This window comes from Limulus polyphemus, unplaced genomic scaffold (assembly GCF_000517525.1).
Source record: "Limulus polyphemus unplaced genomic scaffold, Limulus_polyphemus-2.1.2 Scaffold211, whole genome shotgun sequence".
NCBI lineage: Eukaryota > Metazoa > Arthropoda > Merostomata > Xiphosura > Limulidae > Limulus > Limulus polyphemus.
Genome location: NW_013665821.1, coordinates 172,852 through 189,836, shown reverse-complemented (window position 1 = coordinate 189,836; position 16,985 = coordinate 172,852). Strand labels below are relative to the sequence as shown.

The 16,985-nt window shown below is 28.5% G+C and overlaps 1 protein-coding gene across 1 annotated transcript in view; it reads left to right on the top strand.

Annotated features, from left to right (window-relative positions):
• The window catches only part of LOC106478434 (rho guanine nucleotide exchange factor 7-like), an 85,703-nt gene that overhangs the window by 34,701 nt on the left and 34,017 nt on the right, over nt 1–16,985 (top strand). The window contains exons 7-13 of the mRNA XM_022382030.1: nt 1,514–1,636; nt 3,145–3,172; nt 5,755–5,814; nt 8,209–8,286; nt 10,763–10,912; nt 12,237–12,315; nt 13,261–13,502. Of these exons, the coding sequence (XP_022237738.1) occupies nt 1,514–1,636; nt 3,145–3,172; nt 5,755–5,814; nt 8,209–8,286; nt 10,763–10,912; nt 12,237–12,315; nt 13,261–13,502 (760 nt within the window). The remainder of the gene's footprint in view (nt 1–1,513; nt 1,637–3,144; nt 3,173–5,754; nt 5,815–8,208; nt 8,287–10,762; nt 10,913–12,236; nt 12,316–13,260; nt 13,503–16,985) is intronic.

Sequence of the window (16,985 nt, the reverse complement as noted above, 5' to 3'; positions counted from 1 at the left end):
TGTTATTGTTAATTCTTTAGTTTATTTCTACTTTTCTTGCTTAGTTAATGTTTTCTTTTTTGTTGTTTTTATTGAAATAGCATAAAGATCTTCCATATAATTAATATTAATATGCAATCAATACTTACAGGGTTATTATAAGAAAGCCTAATATTTAAAATTATTTTATCTTTAAATAACTTTACTGGTGCATTTTGTTTTATTGAAACTCAGGAAGCTCTTCTATATCATTAATATTAAGATTCAGTAAATACATATAGGGGATTATAATAAGAATATTATATTTAAAATTATTGTATCTTAAAAATTACTTGTCTTGGGGGGGGGGGGAGAATTTTCACCAGAGGTACAGTGAAAATTGTGTTGTATTCAGAAATTTTAGACATGGTACAAGCTATTTCAAGATCATGTAATACACCTAGAGTACTTTTTTTGCAAACTAGCATTACTTTTAGATCTGTTATTTTTTTCTTTCATCAATAAGTATTTGGTTATTTTATCAAAATGTATATCAGTGTAAGGATATTTTAAGATTCAACAAACAATAAAACAAACGTTTTTAGATGGCTTGACTTGGTAATGAAAATACCTTATTATGAATGTACAATATTTTGACAAGATTTTGTCATCCTCAGGTACAAAATCTTGTCAAAATGTCATACTTACATTCATAATAAGGTATTTTCATTACCCAGTCAAGCCTTATCAAAACTTAGTTTGTGAGCCTTGGGTTCCTCATTATCAAGTTTTAAAACACTAAAACAGATGATGCTTACAGAAACTTCATATAATTATTTTAAATATAGTGTTTTTTCTATAATCACTCTATTTTACACTGTTCAAATTTTGTCTAAGTTGTACGCACTATTTTTTCATTCTATAATTTGTATACCTTTTTCTTGTTTTTAAATTATTTTTTACTGTTTGTTGTGTGATTTGTGTATAGTTATGCCTTCTTTTATAACGTTTTCAGTCTTCTTTTCTTAACCATTTATTTTTGTATTATATCATGGCAGAGCTTTCTTAGTTAATAAATTGTATGTAACAGAAAATATTTTGCAGCTTATGAATTGTTATATAAAGGTGAGTAATTATAGAATATAAATTCATTTGTAGTGCTTTTGTTTTGATGAAACACAGACAAAAAATTATATACATAAACATTAACGTGTATGTTTCAAAAAATAATGTTAATTTCTTTTTCAGGCACATTTTGTTACTATATTAAGAATAAAAGAACACAAAAACCAATGTTTTTCAGCACAATGAAAGGTAAAATTTTTATTATTAATTACAGCTGTTAACAGTTGTAGCTGAGTATATGCTAATCTAACACTGTAAGTACTAGCCCAGATGATAGAAACTGTGTTACCAAAACTAATTGGCTGTAATTAATAATAACGATTTTACCTTTCATTGTGCCAAAAAGTGTTGGTTTTTGTGTTTTTTACTCTTAAATAACATGTTTTCACTATAATAAATTATGTACATCAGAATTTTTGTTTTTTTTAAGAAAAAATACCAAAGATCAGCGAATAGGGGGTGTGTTCATGCATTCTGCTGCTCATCTGAAGGTAGTCCATTTAAACTATTGTGCTAATCATCCTAAAGCTGTTACTGTGATTGAAAAACATAAGTAAGTTGTCTAGTCTGTTCCTTAGTATAAGTAATGATTACGTTTTTTTAAGTTTCGTATTTGGTATTTAATAGATATTAATATAGTGTCTGAGTATGTAAATTTGATGCATGTTATTGGTTTGTATTATTGCAATAGTTTGAAACTTGAGATAAACTTTGTACAGATTATGTAGCTTCTAAAAAATAAAATGTTATTTTTACATAGGTTACCTATATGAAGTTGCAGGTTTGAAAATTCGAAAATATTTCATTGCGATATGTTTTTAAAAGATAGTTAAAAATGTGTACATTTATTGTACATTTCAGATACTGATTTTTGTCTTCCTACATTTGTTATAAGACTTAATTAAGTTTTTGTTTTGTAAAACTATAAATTTCATCTTTATTTTGATTTAGAAAACACAATGCAGTTTCACTGTGTTTACCATATCACAGTTATTAGCAAGTGACCTTATTTCATTTTAGTTGTTAATCAGAGGTTTCATTTAGCATATGTAATAAGTTTTAAAGCTGTTTTCTATTCATGTATATATATGTTTTACATTTATCTTTGATTTTCTTAGCACATTCAAGCTGTTACTTTTGCTGATAAGGTATAATGTAAATACTAACCAACAAACGTTGACCTTTTCTGTGAAATGAAATTTGATACAGTTGAGAGCAAAGTGATCTAGACTAACTAATTCCATTCTTATACTACAATGTCATAATGTAAGTTACATTTAAAATGATAAAGCAAGCTTCATAAAACAGTCAGGACTGCAATGGTGGTGAAAGTTTTTTTTTTTAAGCAACATATATCTAAGCTAAGCTTTTATCACTTTGTTCCAATCACTGTGCAAGTCTGCTGAACAAGAAGCCATATTGATTTGTACAGTTGGAAGAAAAGAGAAAGAGTTTAGATCAATAGCATTTGTCTTCTCAAAGCTGAGATATAGGCAGTTACATCATGTCCTGACATCTATGGATGTGAAACATTGGTCTGCCAAAATCAATAAAACTACACTTCTACTGAAGGTGAAAAGTGCTCCATTTGGTTACAGCCTATTTTGACTTTCCTTCTAGTGGGTTATTATTGTTGTTTTATTAACAGAAAAACTTCAGGAAATTCACAGACACTAATATTTTTGTTTCATTCTCACTGAAATTAACTCGTTCGAGCAATTACTTAATCTGTTATGGTATAATGTAAACAAGGTGTAATACATTGACTCGTTAGAGAAATGAAACTTAATATGGTCAAGTACATAATGATTTAACTAAACCTTCCTCATGTTATTGTACAAAAAACATTTTCTATTTTATTTAATCATAATAGGTCAAATGACGTAGTACAAAATGATAAAGCATGGTTTTTGCAAGTTTAAAAAAATCAGTACTGTAATTGTAATGAATGCTATTCAGAAAATGTATTTTCTTTCAGTACTGTATCGCAGGATAAGCTTTTATCACTATTCTAATCTCTACACAATTTTCACTGACTTGAAAACCCTTTTTGGCTTTCAGAGCTGAAAAGAACAGAAAAGGAGCTTTTGTGATATGTTCAGATCAGTGGCCTATGGCTTCTTAAAGCTGAGATATAGGCAATTACATCACACAATGACAACTGAGATTGAGAAACTGATTGGCTAAAAATTGATAAAAGTACCATTTTATTCAAGTTTACAAGGACAAATTAGTATTTTGTGTTCAAAACAGTTTGATTGTCCTCCCAGGGGGCTATGAGTGTTATATTATGCTCAGAAACAAAATCAAGAAACTCGCAAACAAATGATTTCATTGTATGCTGAAATCAACCCAAAATCAAAATTTACAATTTATTTTTATACATTTTATTGAATAAATTTTAACTCTGGAAGTATTTTTTTAATATGTGGAAAAGCAACTATAGTTTTATTTTCTATAATTTTTTGAATTCAATTGTGCAGTTTTGCCCTAGAGGCAGACAGCACCAATCTTGGCATGAAAAAGTTAAAATAAGGAATTATATGTTCTGATTTTTTTCTAATATCCATTGATAATATTCAATGCATAATTAAAGAACAGGATCTTGTGTGCAGAAAAATTTATTTAGGGAAGGGAAGAAAAATGGTAAATGGAATTAAAACTTCATTTAAATTGCAAAGGAAGTTTTTGGCTTTGAATAAAATATTCATCATGATCTTGAAAGAAAACATTTTTTCATGCTTGAGCAAAAACTTTGTTGCACTTTGATGGCATACAAATACCACTATACATATGATACAGTGAGGTAGTGAAATTTAATATCATATTACCTCTGTATGCCTTTGCAGCTCCTGTAGTAATGCAGGGTATTTTTCTAACCTTCTGAATGGCTGGCTAAGCCCAGATGTCAACAGCAGGATTCCAGCGGCTGAGGAACCATGTTCCTCCATGAACCTACATAACTCATCTCTGAAAGATTAAATCATTAGTGATCACTATTATGTGAACTTGTGGTAGAAATGCTTAAACCACTTGTAAACTTTGTATTGGAGATTAAAAGCTGAAAATTGAGTCAACACAAACATATGTGTATACAATCAGTGATTTTAATAAATCAATTTAACCCTATTACAATGGGTATCCTTTACTGCACATGACACAAAGTTTTAGTGTCTTACATTAAAAATTTTATTAAACTACTTTTTGTTTATGTTATACCAATTAGTATAGCATAAAATATTAGCTAATAATCCATGTTTTAATGGTATATAAGTTTTAAGTTCTTAATTCTCTAAGGCAATATTTTAAAAAAATCTTGAATTTCCCCTAGTGTAACACATTTTCTCTAGGTATCTTCACTCTATTTTATTCACCACACCTCCAAAATGTACGAAATTAAGCGTAAATTACTCACTATAAAATTGTCATTTTTACATGTTTACATAGTCAAGGAAAATTAGAAGGGAGGTATAATGAAATAATTGTTTACTAAAACACTTCAGTTAAACTTGAAAAATTAGTGCTTTGTGTGTTTTTCTGCTCAATTCTATATATTTTTTTAGTTGTTTCGTGACTCAAATGGATGGCCTCATTTGATTTGACCATTGTTTCAAGGATTAATAATTATTTATAATTTCACTTTGTATTGATTTTTTAAGGAGCCATGAAATTTCTGATAATATTCAAGAGACAAGTCATAGATTCTGATAATGTTCTAACATCTTTTATATTGTAGAATACTCCAAATTTGTTTGCCTAAACTAATGTTTACATGTATCTTGTCAACTTTAAGCACCCAATTTAGACTAAACTTTGAAGTTAATATGTACTTTAACAAGTTATATTATAACTTATGCCTCATGAAATGTATCTTGGCTAATCTTTTACAAAACTTTTTGATTGTTTGTTGAATTTTGTAAGATCAGGGTTAAAATGGATTTTTACAAAATCATTGAAATGTAATTTCTTAAGCAGAAACTTCGATGAATCAGTGTCTATGTGACGATTAGAAACTGTATAATCACATTGTATAACTTCTTACTACATGTAATTATTCTTTAGTGGAACATGGTATTTTTATAAGATAAATAGAAGTTATGTAAATGCTGTTTATAAAGATATACTTTTCAGTTTGTTAATTTGAAGCAAATCTACCAAAAAATGCTGCAGTCACAAATTTTTATTTTTAGAGGATTTATATGATTTTTCAGTGTTTTTAATATTTTAAATAGTTAAGTGAAAAGGTATAATTTTTAAGTTAAGTGTTGTTATAGCTGGTTTGAAATTTTACATCTTGGTTTCTCATTTATTATCTTTTCACACTGCTTTAAGTTGAGACATAAACATGAACTAAATATTTCAAGAGGAATACATACTTTATTTCAGTTTTATTTTAGTGTAAATTTGCCCAGGGTACAGAAGAACTTTAATGTTTGTAAAAAATTATTTGGATGAGAAAAAGAACTTGTGTGTAACTTAACATAGTGCTCTTTTATCTGTGAATCAGAATGTCAAACTGTATTTTTGAAAATAATATGTTACCTATAGACATTTCATGACCCTTTCTGAGCCTTTTAAAAGTTTTCAATTCCAAGTTATTCATCTCTAAATGGTAATTTGTTTTTTACTTTTGAGCTATGATATTCACTTTAAAAGTGTCTCTTTTGATAGGAAAGTCATGTTGATAGAGGAGATGCCCAGCGAGCCATATCAGTTTACAAAGAAATAGCTGTAAGTGTTTGCTACAAGCAAGTGATATTGTAAATGTAAATATGAAACTAAATGCAAATGCCTGGATCAAATTTGTAATGCCTAAATGTCTTGTTTTTTATTTATAAATAAATTCTGTACAAAATTTACTTTCATAAATGTAATAAAAGTTGCACATAACAAGGTATACAAAAATAAAATATTTATTTCCAGTAACCACTGTGGTTTGTCTTAAAAATAGGCTGTAATTTGACTAAAGTTTTAACAATTTTAAGGGATTGTTATTTTTCATTATCATAATTTTTATAGTAGCAGCATAATCATTTTTAAATTTCCTTTGAATAATTTTCAGTTTCACTGGAAATTCATCATTTTAAAATACAGACTTGAAAGATTTTTTGAGAGCTGCATTCTCATTTTATTTTGTAAGGTATATTAACCCTATCGCCCCGGGTATCCTTTACTGCGCATGACACAAGATTTTAGTGTCTTACATTCAAAATTTTATTAAACTACTTTTTGTTTACATTACACCAATTAGAATAGCATTAAATCTTAGGTAATATTTTAACAGTATAAAAGTTTTAAGTTCTTAATTTTACAAAGCAATATTTTAAAAAAATCTTGAATTTCCCCTAGTGTGACACATTTTCTCTAGGTATCTTCTCTCTATTTTATTCACCACCCCTCCAAAACGTACGAAATTAAGCGTAAATTACTCACAATAAAATTGTCATTGCTCAAACAAACCATGATATTTATAGCCTTCAATTTTGTTTGGTTACAGAGCTATCAAATAAAAAATCAGACTCCTTCTGCCACACCCACCTGTCACATTCTCTCTTTCACAATTTGTTGATAGTTCTCTCTTACGTTTAATTATATATTACCTATAATCAATAGAAAGTCAAGGTTTTCATGTATCAAATGACATATTGTATAATGATAAGCATCAATTTCACTCGGAGTACAAGCTTCATTCCCATGGGAAAGTTAACCACTAGCTTGGATGAATTGGTATTGGCTCTTGTCGTATAGTTAGAAAGCCAGAAAAATTTTTAGAGTTAGGGGAAATTGTCTACTTTTTGCATGTTATTAGTCTATATTCTAAAATCTAAAAATATGTATGTTTTAAGGTATTTAAGACTAGATTAGGTAAAATAAATAATAATAATATAATTAAAATGGTTCACAAGGCATGCACACAAGCAGCTCATGGGTAATGTAATTCAATAGCGTAACGTGAGCTGGACGTTCCCCGAGCAATTTACAACTTATAATGGCACAGATAGTAGTTAGACATGGTTCAAAGGGCAATAAAATAATAAAATTTAATTATAAATAGATGTATACTGTTACGAACTTAGAACCGCTTAGGATAAACGAATGTAGTTTCATGTTACAATTTGAAGTCATTCTAGAAAGAAAAAACAGGTAATTTAGGTATATTTCGATTTGTTTTTGGTTACGAGGTCGGTTGAATTAACCAATCCCGTTTTGAGATAGGATAAAGAAAATAACAGATAAACTATAAAGTTTTATTAAAAAAAACGTTTGAAATGCATTTAGTAGGTTTTAGGGAATACACAAAGGAAATTTGAGATGAGGAAAAGTATTTTTAATTTTAATACGCAAATTACTTAGCACACAGACTATTCAAAACAAATACTCAATATATTCATGGACAAATCTTTATTCTATTTTATTAAATATACTTCACTAAAAAATATGATTTTTTGTATGTGAATGACTTATAATATGAACTAAAAGACTGCCAAATTTTCTGAAGATATACATACTATATTGAAAGTTAGAAGTATTAAATCTATAAAGACTTTAATCGAGTACAAAGAGGTCACATGTTTGGCCAAATTGACTGAGCATTGTTGAGAGAGTTAAATAAATCAATTAAATTATGAGGTAGTCTTGGCTCTATGGTACCTGAATGTATCTTTGTTTTTCATTACTGTTTGTGTAAGAATGTTCTTATATTTCGTGAAATTAAGTGTTAAATGCTTTTATGTGAAAGTATATTGCACTTATCTGTGCATTAAAATAATTTTTCTTGGTTTGAATTTTTCATTACAACTCACCTAATTACCCTTAAGCATAATAAAGGTTCTTGAAAAATGTATCTATGAAATTTGTCTATAAAGGTATCACAAACTGGCACAACTTTAAAAAAATTATAAATTTGTACCTCTGAAAGTTCAAAATTATTCTCTGAAGTATACTAATAATCTGATATGAAATATAAATAAGAATAAGTAAAAAAACTGCCTTCAAAAATAGTTCCATTTTTCAAATGGAACTGTTCATACTGTGAAATACAAAAAAATATTTGTGGTACAGTTTTGAACAATTTTCTGTAGAGTAGTGTTCAATGAAATGTAACTGTCTTTTATTTTTTATAAGGATTCCTGTTTAGCCATGAGAAGACAGAAAAAAATGGAGCTAGAGGTATTGTTAGGAAATATTCGAGGATGGAAAGAAGTAAGTGCATGTACAATGAAAGTACATCTTCAAATTAAAAATTTCTAATCAATTAAGATAATGTACAAAGTTTTAGGCATTATTGTCATGTTAGAATGTTAGTGCTTAGTATGAGGGGATGAGCCGGGAAATAAATGTCTAATGCACATTATGTATTTTTTGTCATTGTCTCAAATCTCTTATAACAATCTAAGAGACTTATAAACACCTAAGTTAGGTTTATGAGGAATTCAAAAGCTATTAAGAGCTTCAGTTACCCAAAAACATTGCTAAAGTAGAGTACTGGTGAGTGGCGTAACAGTCAAAAGTTTTGATGATTATTCTGATTCTCACATCAGAAGGGCTAGCTCACTGATGCTTGAAGTTAGTGTGATGTTTTACATATCAAAATGTTGCATTTTAATATGTGGAGTGCAAGAGCACTCATCAGTCCAGGCTGAAACTGCTGCCTTCATAGTGACTGCCATTCATTAAAAGACATTCACTGGTTTTGTTTAAAAAAGAGGGGAACAAGTAATAAAAAAAGTACAGAAACAAGGTAGGGTGAATGCACAAAGCCACACAAAAATTGCTGCATAAGTAGCCACTGAGTCAGTGTTACAATCTTGTGAGAATTAGCCATTGTCAGACTTTATAACATTATTCAGTTTAAATGCTTTTATTCAAACTTGAATTCATGCAAATGAAAGGAATGCAACATTTAGTTGTAAATAAAAGTTTTCTTGGAAAGATTTGGCTACTTATGTAGGGATTTTTGTATGGTTTTGTGTATTCATTCCTACCTTGTGTCTGTGCTTTTTAGCATTGTCATCCCTACATCATCCTTATTTTTGTTTTAGATTATCTAGTCTTCTGAAATAATTGTTAATGATTGTTTGTTGATTTCTTATTTCCTTTCTTTGAATTTATTTTTGCTAAATATTTGGATGTTTTCATGCATATGAAACTTCTATTTTTTTTTGTTAGAATTCTATTTTGTTTGTAAATTTTCCTTAAAGACCCTCTCACTACAGGCAACCTTTTCTGCACATGTCAAGAGGTTTTACTGAGTTACATTCAAAATTTAAACTACTTTCTTATCATGGTATGCAAATAAACTTAGCATAAAACCATAGCTGATAATCCAAATTTTATTATACAAGTTTTAAGTTTTTAATTTTATAAGGCAACATTGAAAAAAAAACCTGAATTTCTCCTAGTATGAGATTTGTGACATTTTCTCCGTATGGCAAGAGAGGTCTAATTTTCTATTTCATGGCTCTGTAAACAAATATGCTTTGCCTGAATAATGACAACATTATAATGAATAATTTACATTAAATTTTGTACTTTTCAGAAGGGTCACCTATCACATTCTCTTTTAGAAATTGCTAATAGTTCTCTCTGATGTTTAATATTATATTATTTATAACCAATAGACAGCCAAAGTTTTACTATATTAAAAGATATATTATATTACGTTGTTTGTCTATTTCATTCCCAGTTCAATCTTTATTCGCACAGGAAATGCAACAACGAGTTTAGCTAAATTTTTAACGGCTCTGGACGCATAGTTAGAAAGCCATTAAATTTGTGATAATTATAAGTTACTGTCTGCTTTTTGCATATTATTATTCTGTGTTCTTTGGTGCAGCATTAAATAAAAAAATATTTAGTGCAGTTAGTACCATTAGTTTAAAAAGTAGGGTTAAGTTTCATCGACAGTCAACAGCAAAAAAAGAAGACCTAGGTAAGTACTATATTTTTTGTTTTTCATGTGTCCTTTATTTATTATTATAAATGTAACTAAAATGAAAAATTAGAAGCTTTTTAGGTTAGATTAGTTAAAATAAAGAATAATAATACTTTTACTAGGGAAAGTTTAAAATTTATTTAGGAAGTTTCAGAGATTATGTAAATTAAACTTGAGATTTTTTTAGATGATGAAAATTTTTAATCTTATTATAAAATCACCGTGCACTTGGAGTAGGCAACACTCTGACTACATATATTCATGGAGAAATATTTAGCGAAAATACTTCATTAAAAATTCAGATTTTTGGCTACAAATGACTCTTAATGCTTACTGATAGCTTGCGAAATTTTGTGAAGATACATAAAGCATATTAGAAGATAAAGTATGAAAACTAAAGGTCAATTTGGGATCAGTTTTTAAATCAAATCGATGAGCCTGTAGTGAGAGAGTTGATAATAATAATTGATACAGGAATTAACATACCTTTAATGAAGTAAACAGGATAATTATGGTTTGTATAAATAGAAGAACTAAGAAATTGGTAACATTTAGAGCTTTATAAATATGACATTAAAAACTTGTATATTGGATTCTTAGTATATGTAAAATAAGATTTTACTGTTTAATTCCTATCTTTTCAAAAAGAGTTTGTCATTTTGTGTATTGTTATCATTCGTCATATATTTCTAACTTATACTTCTTATATATGTACTAAATGTGTAATGCATATTGTGTTTTCAGGATGTAAATAAATTAGGAGAAATCATCAACATGGGACCTGTAATTATTGTTACTGAAACTCAAGAACGTAAAGACAGATACTTTGTTCTTTTTCCTCGCACTCTAGTCATGCTGTCTGTGAGTTCACGTATGAGTGCCTTCAATTATGAAGTGAGTATTATTTCTTAAATCAGATTGAATGTGCATTCTTAATCATCTGGACATTACTTACCTCAGTTTATTTAATTGAAATAACATAAAATGAAAAACAATTGATTCTGGATATATCTTTCACTTTGATTTTATGTTTGTTTAAATAAAATTACAACAGTTTGTAACAACTTTAAAATGTATTGCATTCATATTTATTGTACTGAGATATAAGATGTAGCTATAGATATCGGATGTCAGTTTATTTCTAACCATGTCAATGCCATCTGTGTCCTACTTAAGAAAATCTTCTGTACGCTGTAAATGACAGATGACTGTATGCTATCATGGAATTACTATTACACACGTAATAAAACTAAGTTTGTGTGACAGTTTTATAAGAAATGTCTGATTGACATTTGTTTGCGTAAACATTTTTGTTAGGTGTTCGAGAGAATTGTTTAAGCTTTATTTTAGAATTTGTTATGTGGTGTGGTTGTGCAATGTTCTGTTGCATTCAAACTATAAAAATTGTTTTACATTGAAATTTTGGATCAATAGTTTTAAATTCAAAAGTATTTAAAACTGCCTAATTTGTATATAAATCTAATTTAATTTACTGGACTTAATAATAATTTAGTATTAGTCTTTTAACTACAGTAGTAGAGAAAGATCCTTTTAAGCTAGATTTATTGTTATTTACCAGGGGTATAAGGAATTAAAAATTTAAAAAACTTTTACATGTAGGATTTGGCTAGATTGCACATGCAAAAACCAAAAAGTGTTATTTTTACAGCTTTAAAAAATCTTTATTGAAGAACACAGTCAATAATTAATTATTAGAATTTTATTTAATTTTAACTTTGAATGAACTATGGTTGAAACTTAATAGTACACAAATATAAGCCTAAAAACTTTAAATCTGTATGTTTATATAACTAGATACAAACATAAATAATTTAGGTGCAAGGTAGTTCTTTATTCTTTTCAAATAGTCTTAAAAGTCTCAAGTATGATTTATGTATACAAATACAGACCTTTATATCCCACTCATAACAAAACTTGCATGCAAAGTCTGTATTGTCATATCTTCTTTATGTTATACATCTTTGTGGTGTATTTAAAATCTGTTGGTATAAAAGTTTCATATCATGTAAACACATCTTTAAATGAAACTACTACTGTAACTTGTTCTTATATTTACTTAAGAAAATAAGAGATTACTTTTTGAATACAATGTTAGTATGGTATGTAATAGAAAATGTGTTATTGATTGAATATTTTTACATCATCTTTAATGCTGCTAGATAATTTAAATGCAACAAAGAATTGTCTTTTTTTCTAGGGAAAAATTCCTCTTTCCGGTATTGATGTCAATAAACTTGAAGCTAGTGATGGATTTCAGAATGCATTTATAATCACAGGTAAATTAATTTTTCTTGATGTTCACACTTTTTTTTTGTTAAATATGGGCTCTGTTTTTTTAGTTTCTAACAGTAGGCCTATCATTAGAAATTAAAGTTCTGCATTGTTTTTACACTTGATAAGAAAAATATCAGACATTTTGAAATTTTTACATGTGACTGAATACCAGTTGGTAGAAAATGAGTCATGTTTAGAACTCTTTTTACCTGAACTAGCATAGAGGAACTTGTAATATGAATTCTATTTTGTTGGTTGTATTACATTTTTGGAAACTGTCTTCCAACCTAGATCTTGTTGTATTTGTAATAGGATATCAGTCAAAGCTAAATTTCTAAATAGTTAATGAAGTGAAATTTTTATTATGTTTTTGCCTCAGTGTATTTGTTTAGCATTCATTGAACATTAAATAAAATGAAAATAGTTTAAAGTTGAAAATTTTATCTTATAGTAACAGTCTGCTCACTTCTTGTTGGCTTATTAGTGTCTTCATAAATTTTTTAGTAATTTGTTTTTGACAGAAGTTGTATTTTTTTTTCTGGTAATAAAAGGGTTGAAATGATATAAATGTAACAGAAGATAACATTTTTGTTAAATAGTGAATGATGTAGTGCAAACTTCTTTTTCTTGCTTTAATACAAACATTTTCAATGTCTTCTATATGCACTTGCATATAACTTACTCTTGAATGTATGTTAGTTTGCTTGCTGTATCCTATGCCAATTTGATAAATCATTATAAACAAACTTGGATTATAATGATTCCTTGAAAAAATATTGTACTTGCTATTATTTTAATGTGTGTGGTGGTTCTTTCTGCATATTTATTTGTGAAATATGTGTACCTACTGTTTGCTCATAATATCTAAATTTTTAAAGTGACTCTTCAGCTTAGCAGAAGGAAGATGTTTCAAATGAAGTTAAGAAATGGTGTTTTAATATATTTAGGGAAAATGATCCAGAGGATAGTAGTAGTGTGCCACAGTGGAGATTCCCTGGAACATTGGGTACAGCTGTTACAACAACAGCTTTCTGTTTGTCAGCTCCCTGATGGAGTTGCTATTCCACGAAACTCATCTAGGGGCCCTCACACACATAGTAGTCCCTCTCATATTTCTCAACTTCATATCACAATATCTCAGGGTCAAGCGTGTCATTCACTCCCTTCTCAGCCTCCTCCTCTACCACATGTAAGTATTCAAGTAATCACTTTATTACAGTTGAAAGAATTTGTTGTCATTTAGTTTTAGTTTTGTCCTTTATATGGTCTTTTATATTACTTCTGTGCAATTACTTGTGGAGATATAAGTTTCAGAGGCTTGGTTATGATTATCAATACATTTATATGTAAGTTAGAAAACAAAAGCTTCTGGGCAATAGTAAAATAATTCTATAATAATTAAGCATAATTTCTAATTATTATGGTAAGCTAAAAAATGTACTTTTGTTTGTTGTTAACTTTGACATTTGCAGTTCATTGATTTACTATGAGCCTGTTTTGTTATGTAACCTGATACCTAATTTCTAGTTGTTTTTGGTAAAACATATTTAACAATAAATAAACAATATACATAAAAAGCAAGAAATTTTGGTGGAAGATTAGAGGAGAAACCTATGTCATTAACTTGAACTTGACATCTTAAAACCCGTAGTTAAGATACGTGTTGCCAAAATTATTTCAATGCTTTCATTTTTTTTTTTAAATAAATAAATACAGCAAACTTTAGCTGTAAAACATGTGCCTTTTTCTTATGCATATGACTTCACTCAAACCAGATTTTGATTCTTGTTTATTAAATTTTCATCCTTATTGTTTTCCCAGGAATGCATAACTAGAATTTTTCAGTACAAAGCACAGTGATGTCATAGCTAGCTTGAAAATACCATTTCCTAGTTTGCTTTTCCACCACATTTTATCCAGTATTTTTACTCTGCTGAATTTTTGTCTTTTATCTTCATATTGAGATATTGTTTGAGTCGTAGTACATAACTGTTTTAATCAAAGATTCATGTTAGTATTTTGTTTAATTGTTCACTTTCAAGTGCTTAGATCTGCCTTTTTGGATAACATGGATCATTTTTTGACCTTGTAAGATGTGTAATCAAGCTTCAGATTCCATAACTGGCAATTAATATCCAGTTTTCTTAAATTGACTTCTCATTTCTGATGGGCAGTTTTGTTTTTGATGATAAAACATTTATTTCAACTGAACATTTCCATCTGTGAACAGTTTTTAATCTTACTTTTAGAAAATTTAGGATTTAGAACCACACATTATTGTGAAAATGTGTTATCTGTATGTGTCAAATCTTTGTGTTCAAATATTCAACTTAGTCCCTCACTTTATCTTAGTTTTCTTTTCCACCCATGTGTAACTATGCCTTAACCCGACTTAGGCCATGTTATTGACTAAAGTAATTAAGTTTTGGACTTAGTCACAGTAGTCATGAACATTCATATTTTTTACAATTTGATACTCCTAACATTATAAAATTGTAAATTTTAGTTTATTTCTCCCATTATTTCACAAGTGGCTGAACAATAAAATTCACAATTATAGCTGGGTGATTTAATCAATTACATATGGGCAGCCATTATATTGATTAATGTTATGTAAACTAATTAATTGAAATGAGTATTTTTGACTAATATTCTTTTTGATTATTCTAACAGTCAATATTTCTTCCTTTGTTTTTGAATTATGGCAAAGCTACTAAGGCCTAATTTATCCAAAAATTAGTAGGATTGACTGAATCATTATAATGACCTTATGAATGAAAGAGTGAACATGTTTGGTGCCATTGGGTAATGAATCCATGACCCTCATTTCAAAAGGCAAACATGCCAGCCGGAGGCGTGATAATGTGATTGTCAATCCTATTCATTGGAAAAGAGCAGTCAACAAATTACCAGTGGCTGCTGCCAGCCTATAACCTTTTCTCTGATTGAAAGATCAAAATTAGGGACAGTAGCAGATAGTCTTAGTAGCTTTGCCATAACTCAAACATACTTGTTCATTTTCATATGCATACAAGTAAAAATCGCACTTGACAAAATTGTTCGTACTTTTGTTGACACAACTGCATGCACTGGTATGCATGCATTACATTTGTACACAATCAACAAATATGAGGGTGTGGTATAATGGCCATTGGCAAGATAACTAGCCATAGTAATATTTGTTTTTCTTTTTGTTTTGCATTTTCCTTGTTTGTATTAAACAGTAGTGTACCTTTATTGTAACATATTGCTTACCTATTGCAGTATTACTAAAGATTTCTTTATTAAATAAAAGTTATAGTAAGTTAACATTCTGTCAACAACGTCTGTTCGTTGGACTGATTCCATTCCTTTGATGTTGTACATAGTAATGTTTATTATAATTGAATGTGTGAAGTATATCATCATGAAATTTGGAAATTGTTTATTAAATAATTACAAATCTGTTGTATATGAAAGAGCAAATTTTTAATAAAATATTTATACTAAAGATTTGTCTGTGAATTTATAATGAATTTGCTAACTCATTCTGAGTTAAAGGAAATTTTCATGACAAGAATTAAAATACTTCTTTTCATCTTACAGTTTCGTATTTTATTTGCTTAACTTCTAGAATATACTATAAGAATATAAAATGTTTTTTTCTGGTAAAACTATACTTAATCTCTTTATTTTCTCTACCTTAACACTAACCATTGTGAGACCATTAATATAAAGATGAGGAAAATGGAAAAATGTGAAATAAAATCAATAACACTTTTATTTTCAATAATGAATACAGATTGTAAAAGACAATTACAGCTATTTATCCAAACAGTCTTAGTTTTCTAATATTTTCACATATCTGTTTGCTTTTAATTTTTTATTTTAAAATGCTCTTTAGACCATATCTGAGTGTGTGACAGGCAATTACCCACAGTGGGAGAACTTAATGTAAAGGACTAATTGAGTTAGTCATGTGAATGCAGTAAGCTCAGGCTGGTCTTGTGAAATTGTTTTCCTCTGTTTTTTGTTATGTAACCTGATATCTAATTTTCTGTTGTTTTTGATAAAATATACGCAACAATAAATAAAAGATATACATAAAAAGCAAGAAATTTTGGTATTGGTTTAGAGGTGAAACCTACTTCTTTAACTTGAACTTGAGATTGTACACTAGTTTTTTCATACTATGTTGGTTTTCCACAAAATCATTAATGTTTCTTTAAGATATGCATTTTAGGACACAAAAAATATATCAAGTACTAGACTAGAATGTTCCAAAAGTACTTTAACTTAATTTGCTTTCTAACTAAGGTATACATTGGTTGAAAAGCGATTGTTAGCTGCTCAGAGTGGAACAACACGATCACAAACAATCAAGCCAAGGCTAAATATATACATGTGGGCACCAAAATGAAATAACCATATAAAGAATTATTAACATTTTTTATATCTCAGTAAGCATGAAGATTGTAGGTTCTACGTTGATATTTTGACATGTAAATATCTAAAATATGTGTTTATAGTTAGTTGAACAATCAGAAAATTATATGAGCATATAAATAAAATCTAAAATGGGCAGTTCAGAACACATATGCATCATGTGACATAGAGAAGTGAAGATTGAGAATTTATTTAAATATTTATTTACCAACAACTTCTTGATTAAAAGCTTGATGTTTTTTGAACT